The sequence below is a fragment of the Python bivittatus genome, unplaced genomic scaffold (assembly GCF_059951505.1).
Source record: "Python bivittatus isolate LINGU-HERP-01145 unplaced genomic scaffold, Pbiv_v1 ctg000960_np1212, whole genome shotgun sequence".
NCBI classification, from domain to species: Eukaryota; Metazoa; Chordata; class Lepidosauria; order Squamata; family Pythonidae; genus Python; species Python bivittatus.
This window is the reverse complement of record NW_028277124.1, coordinates 5,625,454-5,640,646: the sequence shown is the minus strand read 5'-3', so window position 1 is coordinate 5,640,646 and position 15,193 is coordinate 5,625,454. Positions and strand designations below refer to the sequence as shown.

The 15,193-nt window shown below is 38.0% G+C and overlaps 2 protein-coding genes across 4 annotated transcripts in view; one reads left to right on the top strand and one right to left on the bottom strand.

Annotated features, from left to right (window-relative positions):
- SEMA5A (semaphorin 5A) overlaps nucleotides 1–12,625 on the top strand; it is a 171,032-nt gene extending 158,407 nt beyond the window's left edge. The window contains exons 19-23 of the mRNA XM_025166265.2: nucleotides 2,991–3,161; nucleotides 4,927–5,082; nucleotides 5,570–5,617; nucleotides 9,730–9,941; nucleotides 10,788–12,625. Of these exons, the coding sequence (XP_025022033.1) occupies nucleotides 2,991–3,161; nucleotides 4,927–5,082; nucleotides 5,570–5,617; nucleotides 9,730–9,941; nucleotides 10,788–10,907 (707 nt within the window). The 3' untranslated portion in view covers nucleotides 10,908–12,625. The remainder of the gene's footprint in view (nucleotides 1–2,990; nucleotides 3,162–4,926; nucleotides 5,083–5,569; nucleotides 5,618–9,729; nucleotides 9,942–10,787) is intronic.
- The window catches only part of MTRR (5-methyltetrahydrofolate-homocysteine methyltransferase reductase), a 44,613-nt gene continuing 30,145 nt past the window's right edge, over nucleotides 726–15,193 (bottom strand). For 2 of the 3 annotated variants that reach the window (XM_088131433.1, XM_088131432.1), the window contains exon 16: nucleotides 726–1,007. In XM_088131433.1, the coding sequence (XP_087987559.1) occupies nucleotides 941–1,007 (67 nt within the window). In that variant the 3' untranslated portion in view covers nucleotides 726–940. The remainder of the gene's footprint in view (nucleotides 1,008–15,193) is intronic. The other variant, XM_088131431.1, reaches the window with a different exon arrangement.

Below are 15,193 nucleotides of genomic sequence, written 5' to 3'. Positions count from 1 at the left end.
CTGGCCAGCTCACTGATTACCCCTAAGTCAATATCATTAAAAAGCACCAGCCCCAAATACAGATCCTTGAGGGACTCTACTACTTTCTTTTCTCCACTGAGAAAATTTTCCATTTATTCCAATTCTTTGCTTTCCTTTTTAAAATTAGGTTTCAGTCCATAAAAGACATGGATACTAATTTTATTCAAAAGCCTCTAATGAGGAACTTTGTCAAACACCTTTTGGATATCCAGATGTTGCTAGAGAGTAAGTGTGCTTGGTCTGGTGGCAGCTGGTAGGCAGTAGATTTGAGGGCTCAAAGTAGTAGGCTCAAACTGGGGTAAATGCCAAAAAAAGGATTTTATTGAGCATATATTAATAAACTTACAGAAAATGAAGAAAAGATATACCAGACTACAGTATGTCTCTTCAGCTTGTCAGGATACCCAGTTTGTCAGCAAATGGATCCCTTGGAGCCAGCTGGCAGCTGTGTGGCACCCTCTTGGATTGTTAGGTCTACACTGAAGTTCAAAGGGTTTGGCATATTCTGCTACCATTTTATTCTTTTTCATAGAATAGGAAGTATATGTAACACAACACATGGGGATAGCATGGTGGCACATCTTATCAGTGACTTGGCCATAATTCAGACAGTTGACCAGGGGATAGTTTTAAGTGAGACATTGCTTCCACTGCACAACACCTGGAGATAGTCTTTTTTTTAAATAATATTTTTATTAAAAGTTTTAACTACAATAGTAAAAGATAATACAAACTAAAAAGAAAAAGAAAAATAGAAAGAATAAAAGGGGCAAGAAAGCAAAAAGAGAGAGAGAGAAAGAGAAAAAAAAAAACTAGAACAACTTCCCACCCTCATCATAAGTATAAACAGTTTCACGATCTCTTCACCTTCTCTTGATTAACAGATATAAAACTCTTCATCCCATAACTCAGCTCTTATCTATAGACAAGTCCAATAAGCAACTTCGTTTCCAATCCAGGTGTGAGCAAAGAGTCCAAACGGAGCCCTAAAATAAAAACATTAGTTAACAAATATAAAACTCATCATTCCATATCTCACTTCTTAACTGTAAGCAAATCCAATACATGACATCTTTTCCAGTTGAGATGTTAGCAAGTCCAGAAAGGAACATCTAAAATAACAACATATCCTATTTTAACCCTGATCAAATAAGCTAACTTTATGTTCCTTCCTTTTGTATGAAATAATCTTGCTCTTTAATACATTCAAATGATTATTGTCCTTTGTCTCAAATTCTTCAGAACTTTAACATCTGGAGATAGTCTGATGGCATGCATATCTCGTCAATAACTTGAGAACCAAATATTTGATCATCTGCTGAAGATATTTTTACATGAGGCATTATTTCTAACTACCACTATTTTCCCTCCCTTCTGCAAGTATCCAATTAGGAAGCTTGTGTTCTTATCTTAATTGTTACAGTCAGCAATACAAATAAAAGTCTCAAAGTTATTTAATTGAATTCGCAAAGCTTGTTAAGTAAATGTTTGGAATGTGGAGGAATTTATAATACAATACTGTAGTGCAATTTGCAAAGCTTGCTAAGTAACTTGTTCTAAGCACCAGTGTGAAGGAATTTCATGTTACATGTGCCGAGAAAGAAAAAGTGGACCACACCACTACAGATCTTTGATACCACTACAGCCAACAATTTTACCTTTGAGTTATTTCAGAACTCTTAAGTGGATGTTATCAGAATCTGATGATTTGTCACAGACTTCTTCGCCCAGTAACTGATTTCACTTTTGACCCTTGTGCTTTGGAGATGGACAGTCAGTGTGTTCCTCCCCTGCCAAAATCCCTCTCCAAACTCCCCTGTTCCTGCATGACCACTTATTCACTCAAGCTTTTTGCAAAGCTTTCCAAAGAGTGCTTGCCTGGAACTGACTTCATGTTTGGAAGCATCAAACATCCTGGGTGGTAGTAATTGCTACTAACTATATGTGAGGAGGAGCTCTTGTGCAGTGAAGTATGAAGATACCTTCAGAGTTTCTTGATTTTGCCTTTAATCTCTGGTACAGAGGTTCACATTGTCTCAGCCCTGCTGTCATTTTAAATAAGACTTGAAGACCTGGCTCTTTCTCCAGGCCCTGGGATGAGGAATTGTGCTTTTGACACCTTTTTATTATCAGACCTTGAACCTTCTTGGTTTCTGTCATTTTTATCTGGTTTTGCTGTCTTATTGGAGGATTTATATTGGCTGTTTTTGTTTTAAGCTGCTCAGCGTTGGTTGAGTTAAGTGGCCCTGTAAATATGATTAAATGAATAAACAAGCAAGAAGGCACTGCTTTTCTGTGGTAGCACCAATGCCGTGGAACAGCCTCCCAGTTGAGAACAGGCTGGCCCCCTCATTAATGTTTCAGAAGCTTTTAAAGACAAAGTGGTTCTGGAGGGTCTTCTCCTGATTTTAGCATGCCATTTTCATTTTCTATGTTTATTGTTTGTAGTTTTCTGTATGGGTGGTGTTATTGTTTTACTACTTTTATAGTTGTTATACTGTGGATGTTTTACTTGGTTTTTATAGTCCAGGAGTCTCTGGATTGCAGCAAAGTAGAAATGTGGAAAATACATACATGCCATATCTCAACGTAGCTACTGTGGTATACTCCCCATTTGGAAGTTGTAGCACTGGCATTGGTTTGGACTTCCTCCTATCTTATAATTGAGTTACCTTTATTGAGGTGATACTTAAAAATAAACATTTTTTGTTTTCGGGCTTGTGGCTGCAAACTTACTGCAGTGGTCTAAATCAGTGTTCCTCAACCTTGGCAGCTTGAAGATGTGTGGACTTCAACTCCCAGAATTCCTATGCTGGCTGGGGAATTCTGGGAGTTGAAGTCCACACATCTTCAAGCTGCCAAGGTTGAGGAACACTGGTCTAAATTATGCAGTTGTACTGGAAGATGATGAATGTGTTTATTTGCTTTTTGAGAAACAAGGAACAATAGCATGGTTTCTCTTCTTCTAGTTGATGGAAGTTGGTCCTGTTGGTCATCATGGTCCAAGTGCTCTGCTACGTGTGGAAGTGGCCATTATATGAGGACTCGCTCATGTACAAACCCAGCACCAGCCTATGGAGGCGACATCTGTCTAGGGCTCCACACCGAAGAAGCGCTTTGCAATACACAACAGTGCCCAGGTATGAAACGTTCATCTTGTTTTCTCACCAACTGTAGAACAGACATTGCTAAGAATTAGATTACATTAGGTAGCATGTTGGGGATTATTTACTGAATATTTTTTCTACATTTATTTTCCTTTGTCCACATGTTATACTGAGAAAGATAATGCTGAGATATTTTAGTTTACCAAAAGCCATAAGTTATGTGATGTGGGAATATGAAACCAGATCTCAACATTCCAATCCAGCTTCAGTCTTGGGTAGAGGATCTAGGACTAGATTTCATCCATTCCATGGGATAGGCCTACTATGATGGCCCCACCCTTTAATCTAGTTTGGGCCCTGCCTTATGAGTCTGTCACAGTGCTCTCATACTCATTGTGGAGCTATAATCCATGCAAATCTGCTCTGAAGATTTCTCACAATGGAATTAGCCACAATAGAAAGATAGCATACAAGGTAAGAGTCATATTTTCATCCATAAAAGCTGGGGATGCTGAAGCACAGAACTGAGCAGTTCTCTGGGAACTATGCAAACTGTCTAATTCCAGTTAGCACCCGCATGGAAAGCAGTGGGTCAGACCAGTCCTTTGCTTAGCCATATTTTCCACTTCAGTTGTGGGTTTTGCCTTTTCCATTCCTAGCTAATTCAACTTCAGTGCCATGGTTCCTCTTCTAGTCACCTAATGTTGTGTAAGAGAGAAAAGCTCCATCCCCTTGCTTCGGCTGGGGATGGTGCCAGCCTCGTTTCATAAAACCTGTGAAATGTTCTTGCCATATCAAGACACTCAGTGCTAAGAGGAAGGAGGCTGGATGGAGGTTATATCTATAACCGGGGGGTGGAGGGTGGGGAGTTATAGTACAGAGAGAGGTATAAAGCAAAGCATGGCAGAAAGAAGGTGGGGCTCCTCCCCCCTCTTATCATGGGTCAATGGCAATTCATATTCAAAAAGGTTGCCCTGTTCTGACTGTTTCACCAGCTTTCTCCAGATGTTTAGATTCTAATTCCAATATTCCCTAATCAGGATAGGCTATATGCAATCTTACACTCAATAAAAGCAGACAGTGTTTCCCCATATTGGCTTCTCTCTAATGGTCCATAACTGTCCAGTCCTGTATTATCATGATGTCAACATTTTCTGCATTTCTTTGCCACCTCTAGCAGCAGCCACTGATGTGGAGCAAGAACAAGAAGTGTGATGGGATATTAATATTAATAATTTCCATCTTTAAGCGGCATGTATATCAGCCTTAGTTCTGGTGTAATGTATTTCCCAAAGGCTAAAGGTATCATTTTAATTTAGAGTTAAACAAGTTTTTGTATATGCTCCTCCATCATCTGTCTCCCTTGTATGAAAAAGGGTCTGAGGATCAAAACTGATATATTTTTGTTTGTTATTCAGAACAGTTCCACTCTTACTCTAAGGTTGTAAGGTCTGGATATCAAAGAATTTTTGAGCAGAAGGAAGTGGCTGAGAGTTTAGTCTGTTCCCCTTCAGTGTAGGTGAATTGCTAAAACTCATACTGCCGATCCATCCTGATCCAACAAAGAGACGTAGTGTCAAATGTAAAGTGTGCATTTTTAAAAAATTGCACATCATTTTATCTACACAGTGATGGTTAAAACAAAATAGTCATTGCTTCAGTGCATTGATTGTCCTTGCAGAATCAGGTTAATATGCTGAAAATAGAAAAAGTGAAGATGGGGGTGGGGGGAAGTTACCAGGAAAAGCATGGTGGACTCTTGGTCCCTTCACACACTGTTGCTTTTTGTCTGTTGCAGATAGTTGGTCAGACTGGTCAGACTGGTCAGGCTGTGATGCAGCTGGAGTCCAGGTCCGTACTCGCCAGTGTAATGTTTTATTTCCTGTGGGTCAGCAGTGCTCGGGGAATACCACTGAAAGCCAGCCGTGTGATTCTGATTCTAATTTCATACCAGGTAAGGAGCACGCACTGATGATATTCTGACTTGATTCCTGAATAAGAGGTAGGGCTAGGTGGCTGCACACTTGCTATAAGAAGGCTGAGATATGGCTAAAATGAATTACTAAGTGCTTGTCCCTGTTCAGTAAGATGGAGCTGGAGGGAGGAGACAAGGATGAATTACTTGTAGCTCCTTAGTTTTCTCTCTTACCCCAAATGTACATGCCAGGCAGTTGGTAGATTTCAAGCTCTTCCTTCTCCTACCTTGGCTTTTACATTCTGCTGCTATTAATGCATACCAGTTTAATAAAATCATAATTGATTTGTAATTTCTGGATCTGAGTGCATTATTGTTCTGGCAAATTAGCAACCTGTAGTCTTAATAAAGTATCATATCAGACAAACTGAGGAAAAACTTTATTGCAGTCAAATGAAATTTAGAAGAATTACTTAGAACAGGCATTCTTCACCAGTGTTGTTAACGGAATGATTTGCTGTTGTAGATATAAGAGTTGCAAGAACCAGCAGTATCAAAGAAAAAAGATGTGGTGGTAAGATTCTTCCCTTTTGTCCTCTCTGTGATAGCTATGTCTTTTCCCACCCTCAACTCTTTCATGAGACTTTCTTCTATTTTTTTACACCAGCTGAGGCTTGATTTGCACATGTCAAATTTCTATGACTCTCCTGTGCTCCAGTAGTGGAGACTACATGTAACTCAGAATTGAACACTTGGTTTCCTGGCGTTCTCTGAGCTTGGTTATTTTCCTGCAGACCTTCTGTTTCCAGGCTAGCTAACATCATCAGTATGGAAGAATGAAGTTTGCAGGTTGTTTACGTATAGTAGCTTGCCCTGCCAGTCTTGGTGGGAGTGTGCTTTCTTCCTTAATGGTTCCCTGATTAGGGTATTGCTTCTTTCCTGATTGTTTATCTGGGGCTGTTTGCTGCTTACCTGGGTGTTGGTTGCTATGGAGGATTGGTCTGGGCTTTGGGTTTCCTTCCTTGACCTTTGGTTATATCTTTTAAATCAGGGTTCCTCAACCTTGGCAACTTTAAGAAGAGTGGACATCAACTCCCAGAATTCTGGGAGTTGAAGTCCACCCATCTTAAAGTTGCCAAGGTTGAAGAACCTTGTTTTAAATGGTATCTAGATGGGGTTTATCTCTGTGTGTCTGTTGACATGTCAGACTGCCAACATTATTGTACCATTCACTATTTATGTTAGATTATGCTGGGTACCACTGAGAAGCTTTTGATTGTGGCAGTATAAGCAGCAGTGAAGGCAAAAGATGAAAGAGTCAGCATGGTCTAGATGTGAATTTTCTGAAATAATAGTTGCTATAGCATGATGAAACACTTCAGTGAATTACTCCACCATGCTCCAAATTGTGTGGACAATTGCTTCAGCTGCTTCACCAGCTTTTTTTTTTTTTTTTTTTTTGCACAGTTTTGATCACGTTGATTATTTGGTTAATTTTATGGGTGGGTTTATTTGTTATTTTTGAGGATATTTTTTTTTTTTAACTTTATGATGGTTTTGATTGTTAGCTGTTCAGAGCCTTTGGGAATGGACAACATGCAAACAAGTATCTCCTTCAAGTAATGAAGTTAAGAAGTTAATACTGGCTGAAGCTGTAGAAGCCATAATCATTGGTTAATAACCTTTCCAGCAGATTAGGTTGCAAATGTCCTACTGAGTTTTTCCTACTGCCCATGATAAACAGAGAGAATATGTTTTGTAAATGAAAATAATTGTTCAGGTTTGCCAGTTTTGGAGAACCGATACTTGGTGCTCCTTATTGTTATGAATCTGACACACCAAACATCCAGTCTTCCAAAAAAAAAATGACTTCCTGCTCAGGAGGATTGCAGGCTGTTCAGTGTTTGGCTTGGGTGGACTCTTCTGGAGAGGAAAGCATAAATTTCATTGCTCAGAGGTTCTTTCCAATCAACTGCCATTCATTCAAGCATCTTTCCCAAGAAGACAATATTAGTTACTAGGGCTGTGCAGTGCTTCATGTTTAATTCTAAAAAGCTGTCCTGGAGCACATGGAGCATGAGCACAGAACCTGTCTGTAACTTTGTAAAACAGTTCCATTATGTAGCAGCTTCTGAGAGCAGCCCCTTGATCCTAGGAAAAGATGCTGTTGCTTTAAAGAGATGCTGACAGATGCTACATTGGTGATTCTCTGCACTGTAGAGAACCTTTTCAGAATAACTTCTGAAGTGCGTCATAGTCATCGTCATCATCATCATCATCATCATCATCATCGCAGCTTACTTATTGAAGTATAATTTGGGAGGTTATGTTCATTATTTTCAGGAGTAGATCCTCTATTTCCTTCTCTAAAGAACTGGATTTTAATAAGGCATGTGAGGCAACGTAAGCAGGTAGTTGGCCCAATTCTGTAAACATCTTGTTCACAACTTCAGGTCCCAGAAACCAAAAGTGAGAACCTAAACATTTGATTAATCAGTGCTGTGGAAGCCTCCACAGAGGATACTTTCTTAACTATAATGGATTAAAAAGTCAGTGCTCCCAACAATTCTATCAGCTTTCCAACCAGGCCAGAATCTAGAAGACCCAAGACCACCAAACAAACTGCGAGATTCTAGTGAGGGATCAAAATGGTGGAGGAGAAAATCTGCTTCCCTGCATGTAGAACTACTACAGAGTAGGCATAGTAAATAATTCTTTCTTGTATTTGTTTAGAATTGGGAAGAGTTTTCTTTCACCTACAGTCTGGTTCTTTCCTGCTTGCTTCACTGCCAAGAGATAAATATTAAGGAGTTGTGCAAGCACTGCCAAGATGAGAGGATGGTCACAAGTAGTTGTGTCATTTGTTGAAGTTATTTCCACATTTCAAAGGGTGACCAGGTATCCAGCAAGAACACCAACATACTACCTGGAAAATCCCCCAAAGTGTTCTGGAAGCTATTACCTTCCTAATAGATCCTCTGTTACAAGCCTAAATTTAGTAAAAAGTGGTCTGTGTTAAAGAAAACAGTTGAAAGATTCTTTCCATCTTCCTTGTAAGCAACCAGCATTTTCCTTATAAGAAAAAGCAAATCTAAGAGCGGCCTTCTTGGGTGGTCCCATCATCATCATCATCATCATCATCATCATCATCATCATCGGTTGCATATTCAGCCAGATATTTAGACTGGATTTGGCATTTTTATCCACCTGTCAAGTCCTTCCCAAGGACCTGAGATAGGCAGATGGTGTTTGATGGTGTTAAAGGTATCATCGCAGGATACAAGCTGTTCCATGTAAAGCTGCCTTTTGCAATTGACTGATGGTGATTTTGTCAATGCCGATGTTGAAGTGGTACTCCAGATGTTTTGGGACTGCACCTAAGGTGCCTATAATTATTGGTACTATCTTTGCTTTTTTTTGCCATAGTCGTTCTACTTCTATTTGCAGGTCTTTATATTTTGTGATTTTCTCCAGTTTTTTCTCTTCTATTCTGCTGTCTCCAGGTATTACAATGTCCACTATCCAGACTTTTTTGTCTTTCTTATCAACAATTGTTAAGTCTGAGGTGTGGTGTGGCAGATGATTGTCTGTTTGAATTCTAAAGTCCCAGAGCATTTTAGCTTTTTCATTTTCTAGTATTTTGTCTGTTTTGTGGTCCCACCAGTTCTTGCTTGCAGGCTAGTGGTATTTATTGCAGATATTCCAATGCACCATTGTTGCTACTTTGTCATGCTGTTGTTTGTAGTCAATCTGTGCAATCTTCTTGCAGCAGCTGACTAGGTGGTCCACTGTTTCTTCAGTTTCTTTGCAGAGGTGGCATTTGCTGTCTGTTGCTGTCTTCTCAATTCTGGCTTTGTATGCATTTGTTCTTAAGGCTTGGTCTTGTGCAGCCAGAATTAGTCCCTCTGTCTCTTTCTTCAACTTTCCTGCTCTTAGCCATTGCCAGGTCTTCTTGTTATCTGCTTTGCCTGCTAGGTTTTTTGTGTATTGGCCATGTAATACTTTGCCTTGCCATGTCTCTTTTCTGTTCTTCATTGGTCTTTCTCATAGACCAATTTGATTTCTTTGATATTCAGTAAGCCTTCATGTTGTACTAGCTTCAATGCATCTTCTTCACTGTCCTTCAGATATTCTTCCAATGCCCTCTTTTTTCTTCTTCAACTGTCTGCTGAACTTGCAACATTCCACACCCACCTATGCTCCTTTGTAAGTAGAGTCTGTCAATGTCGCTGCATGGATGAAGGGCATGATTATTATTTTTTTCAGACTATCTGTCAATCAATCACTCAATCAACTCAAGGTGGCAAACATACCTAATACTCCTTCCTCCTCCTATTTTCCCCACAACCACCACCCTTTGAGGTGGGTTGGGCTGAGGGAGGGTGACTGTCCCAAAGTCACCCCACCAGCTTTCATGCCTAAGCGGGGCCTAGAACTCACAGTCTCCTGGTTTCTAGGCCAGCACCTTCACCACTACACCATCCTGGCTCTCATATAATTGTGGTGGCCTTGCAATCATGTTCTACTCTGGAAATATACCTGGCAGGATGTTCAGAAAGCAGAATTCTGTAATCAGTATAAAATGTAGCCTTTTCCCCTGCTGCCTAAATAAGTAATATATAAAAATAATAAAATGTAGACAAAATCAGGTACTGATTTTTTTCCCCCCACTCATGTAATTTGCAGAATTTAATCTGTTCCACATGACTGCTGTGGGGCTGAGTAGTTCCATTCTTGGGTGCCTTCTGACTCTTCTGGTTTACACTTATTGCCAGCGGTATCAGCAACAGTCTCATGATGCCACTGTCATTCATCCAGTATCTCCAGCGCCTCTTAACCCCAACATCACTAATCACCTCAACAAGCTGGATAAATATGATTCTGTAGATGCCATTAAGGTAAGAAATCAATAGATGTGTTGTCAAATGCAGATATACATGCTATTGCAAATTACTGTGGGCTGTTTCAGGAGATGCACAGCGTAGAGTCCCAGTGTCACAGGGACCCCCATAGTCCTTCAGGATTCTAATTTTGATGTGGCAGCTGAACAAATTTACTGAATTCACAGAGCTTTTTCAGTGTATGTAGTTTTATTATATTATTTGAATTTTGTTTTGGCTATGTCTGTTTTTGGGAGGGTAGCCTCAGATATTCCATTCAAAGTGTTAAGGGTGGCCCTCAATCCCAAAAAGTAAGTGCAGTCCTGGTTTACACTAAGGAATAGTTTTGATGCCTAGAGCCAGCATTATAACGGATTTTGCTTTTAGGGGTTATGAGGCAGAACTACTTTTGAATTATATGGCAACAGTTTAAAACAGCTTTCACATCCTGATTATACTTGCTGACTTCTAAAACCATCTGTCATGTTATACTGAGTCTGGTATGAAAATTCTATGGCATCTCCAGTGACACTCAAATCTTTAAATTAAGTGACATAATTTATGGTTCCCTCCTCCTCATCTGTTTTATATATTCTACAACATCTATTTGTCACATTATTCAAAATTCATTTGCTCATTCAATTTGCCCAGTATTTTGATAACAAAATATTTGTTTCTAAACTCCTTCCTCTTCTTTTATTTGATTCTTTCCCTTTTTCTTTTTTCATATTCCCAAATGTTGCTTTTCTTTCTTGAGTAAAATCACCACAATCTCTTCTCTTCACTACACCTCATAAATATGCATGTATTTTAATGAGAATTATGTATTTTCTAAATCTTTTCCTTTTCTTATTCTTTTCCCAGGCATTTAATAAAAATAATCTCATCCTAGAAGAACAAAACAAGTACTTCAATCCACATCTCACCACAAAAGCGTACTCCAATGCCTATTTTACAGATTTGAATCACTACGATGAATATTAAAAAGGCCTTTGCTTAACTTCATATGGGTTCCCAAGATGTGAACCCTATGTGTGAACACCAAATTGTTAATACCATGTTGTTGCCAACTTTAAAACAACAACAACAAAAACTTGATTGTGTAGGTACAATCTTGCAGTACAGACACAACTTTGGTAGTACAATATTTGTATTGTGTAACTACATTGGAGCTATTACAGACAAGAAATGAAACATCTTGCGTAGGACGCTTTAAGGCGGTTGATCCCATTTTGGCTTGCTACCATCCTACTAATTCATCTCTTCAGCTTCTCAGATATGTGTGGGAAGGGCCGTGGACTGCCTACTGGACACAGCATTTTCATTTGTCTAAGAGACAACTGTTCCATGAGTGGGAGGCCAAGAGCGAGAGAGGGAGTGAGAGAAAAGACAACAGATTATTGAATGTAATTGCTCTTAACGGCAGAAGCCTTAAGTACTTCATCCCCCATGCCAGACTGTAGAATTTTGTTCCTAAAAAAACTGGAAGCCTGTACGGCTACGCCATCACTGTTGCAAGCAACTTAGCTGGCAGGTGCCACAGAGGAACAGAAGAACAAGCAACAGAGCGGATCTAGAAATAGGCAGGTATTGTCTGCTTCAGTCTGTCAGGATGGGAGGATTTGTGGAAAATAAACAAGGGCTCATTGAATTCTGCGTGTTACTGGCATAGATGGAATCCTGTACCAAGCAGGAATGCCTGCATCATGGGCACCCCTTTGCAGGCTGTATGTAAGGATCCACCTGGAATGTTCGTTATGATATTCACAAACTCTGTTTTATATTTTTGTTGCATTGAAGTACAAAAAGAAAAGATAAAAGGTACAAAAAGGGAAACCAAACAAACAACAACAACAACATCTTACTATAAGGCATATAAAACCTCAAATAGCTGAGTTTTCAAACTCAGCACTAAACCTTAACTGTATGGCATAATATTGATCAATCTTCTATTACAACTCTAAAGAACCAGGGTGGCATTTTCTTACTATCTTTCAAAAGAGTAATTTGTTTTGCAATACGCTCTGCTCAGTAAATCCATATCTTTTTATATAGTGATGCATTTCAGTTTTGGGGGGGAGATACACACACACACACAGTATATGCATATACACACACACACACACACACACACACATATATTGTGTGTGTGTGTGTGTGTACATATCCATCCCAAAACTATATTAAACTTAAGGATATTAAACCAAAATGGGATGATAGTGAGACAAGCCCTAAGCGTAAATGTCCCCTCCATCATTTTATATTTCCTGAGTAATGATACTGACAACCAACCCTCTGAGGTGTCCAGTAAACATCAAAAAATAAATATCTGGTTCATTTCTTTTTAAGATTTTTAACAAAACATGCTCTATATACTTTAACACCCTTAAATATTAGTTTGTTAACATGGGTATTCCAACTTTTCCAAAGTTCTTGCAAATAAACAATATCTCCTTTAGCAATCCTCTTTATTTGTCTAAAAAAATATACAATAGGTTTTCAATAATCCAAAATGCATTTGGATCATAATTCAGGAGTTTTAGATGCCGATAACCATTCTGGACCATATTGTGAAATCAAGAGATATTTTAGCTGGATATACTGCTATTCCACATTATTAGACAATATAAATCCCTCTTGTAGTAACTCAAGCGGTTTAAACACTTGGCAAGAAGGTGACTTAAAGTATTAATTGCTATTAGCCTGTAAATTCCAAAATAAAGATTTAATTGGAATATTTAAACAGGATTTATCTCAGAGTGAAGTTTTATGATTTGCATAAAAGTCAAAATTATACTTTCATCCCAACATCTTCCAAATATAGCTTGCAGCTTTAATGCTGGAAAGAGAACTGAATTTTGACTAAAAAATGAACCAAGATCCTGGTAAAGTATCAGTAAGGTAACGTAATACTGGGTGTTTTTTTTTTTTTTTTACATTTGATCACTTGAATTCCATAGAGAAATACAGGTTAAAAGGTATTCCCAGTGATAACCATAATTTAGATGAAGAAAGTCTAGGTGTTGGTTCTTCATGTCAAAACTTTCTGAATAATGTAACAATCAGCTTAAAATACCTTAATGGTGTTAAGATGGAAATTCTTCTAAATACATATATCAGTCTTGTAATATTTATTTTTATAAGAGTTATTTTTCCCAATAAGCTCATTGGGATTCTTAGCCATCTATTTATATCCATAGTGATCAGAGAAACCATGTTTCAATCCACAAAAATCCTTGGGACAATTATTCTAAGATATTTAACACAATTCAAACACCAAAAATAATTGCAATTTTTATGATTTTCCATAGTTCCAATACAGCATATAGAAAGTTTATGAGATTTACTCCAATTGATTAACCTGGCAATTTAACAAACTATATCAATACATTTTGTACTTATATCAATAAAGTTTTGGTACAGAACATTTATAATTATCAATTTTATTTATGATAATTGGTTCCAATATTTTGATAAATAGAAAATAAAAGGCATAATTGATGAATTCCCTGAGAATCTTGAAAAATGAGGAAATCCATTTGTAATATCCATGGACCTATCTATTATATGTCTACCATACCAAGGACCTTTTTTCCATCTAATGAGACCATCACTGCCAATTTCAGTTTTTCTGGATGTGTATCTAAAATATCATTTTGTAATCCAAAGCTGGTGGTTGAATTTTGAAATCAGATTGTGCAGGATAGATAATCAAAAGTAATGTTGTCTGTAATCTACATGCCAGGGTTGCTGTCAAAATTTTGGCACCAACATTGTACAAAATCTTGTATGATCAGTAGAATCTTTATCACCTTTCAAAATCACAGTTATATAAGCCTCAGTGAAAAAAACAGGAAAAGCTTAATTCAAAAGAAAGTAATTATAAACCCCAGCACTGTAGGAACAAAAAATTAGTATCTGTCTTATACTACTCAATCCATCAGGAACAGGAGAATTTCCTATTTTCATAGATTTAATTGTGTGTGTGGTTTCCTGTAAGGATAAAGGTGCAGCACAGCTTAAAAAAAAAAAACCCACTTGGTCAAAAGCAGTATTAATTTAAAAAAAAACATTAATTTCCATCTCACGACTTTTAATTCATTGTTATAAAGCAAGTGTAAAGCAATTCCTGATTTCAGAATCATATACCCTAAGCATCAATAGTAAAAATATTTTGTTGTTACCAAGTTTGTCTCCTTGCTCCCAGTATGTTTGATTTATACATTTTAGAGGCAGGATTCAGTAAATAAATCCAATAAATCACTATCCTGTATGTAGTGTATTTTGGTGGGGGGGTACCTTCGAGTCAGTTTTGACTTCTGGTGACTGCCTGGACAAGTCTCTGCAGTTTCAGGAATGGTTTGCCATTGCCTCCTTCCCAGGGCTGAGAGAGAGGGACTGGCCCAGTCACCCAGCTGGCTTTGTGCCTAAGGCAGGACTAGAAGTCACAGTCTCCCTGTTTCTAGTCTGATGCCTTAACCATTACACCAAACTGGCGCTCTCATGTAGTGCATAGAGAGAATTAAGGTCTATTTTAGCAGGCATAAAGTCTTTGTATGGTTCTGGTGTAGGTTATCTAGTATGCATACTCCAAATTCCTTAACTTTCACTTTTGAAGCACTTCCCTTATGCCTTCCTTTCAGTCCACCAAGTCCTGATCTCCCCCCACCCCCCACCAATCTTTGCGACACTTCTCCTCCTCCTAAGCCAAACGGTTTACTCCCTCCAATATTTCTAAGCCATTAGAACTTCATTTGAAAATTATTGTATTTTTTTACACTGATAATTTTTCCAAAGAAATTATGTGTACCCCTCAGGTTTTTTTCCCATGTTCCCCCAGACATATCATCCAGTTGTCAACTCTGCTGTAATGTATTTAAGGTCAACCAGATTAAACTCCAGCATCCATGTTTGAGAACTAATTTTAGTTGAAACAGTATTATGATCCAACAGAGGACACAACATTTTATTGAAATCTCCAGCCATAATTATCCACAACTAAAATAATAATTAAAAAAACCCTTTGTAAAATATTTAGATGGTCCTTAGTAGGTCTATAATACTGAATATAATATGGTTGTCAAAACTTTTAAATGCCAGTATTAAAAAATACCTGGATCACTACAAATTTTGAAGTTTTATTAATTTAAGTTACTCCACCCTGGCAGTTTTTGAATTTTCAATAATAAATACTTGACCAACATATCTTTTGGATAAAATATGTGTAGAAGAATATAGATTGTTTCTTGTTTAAAAATGTTTTAAATTTG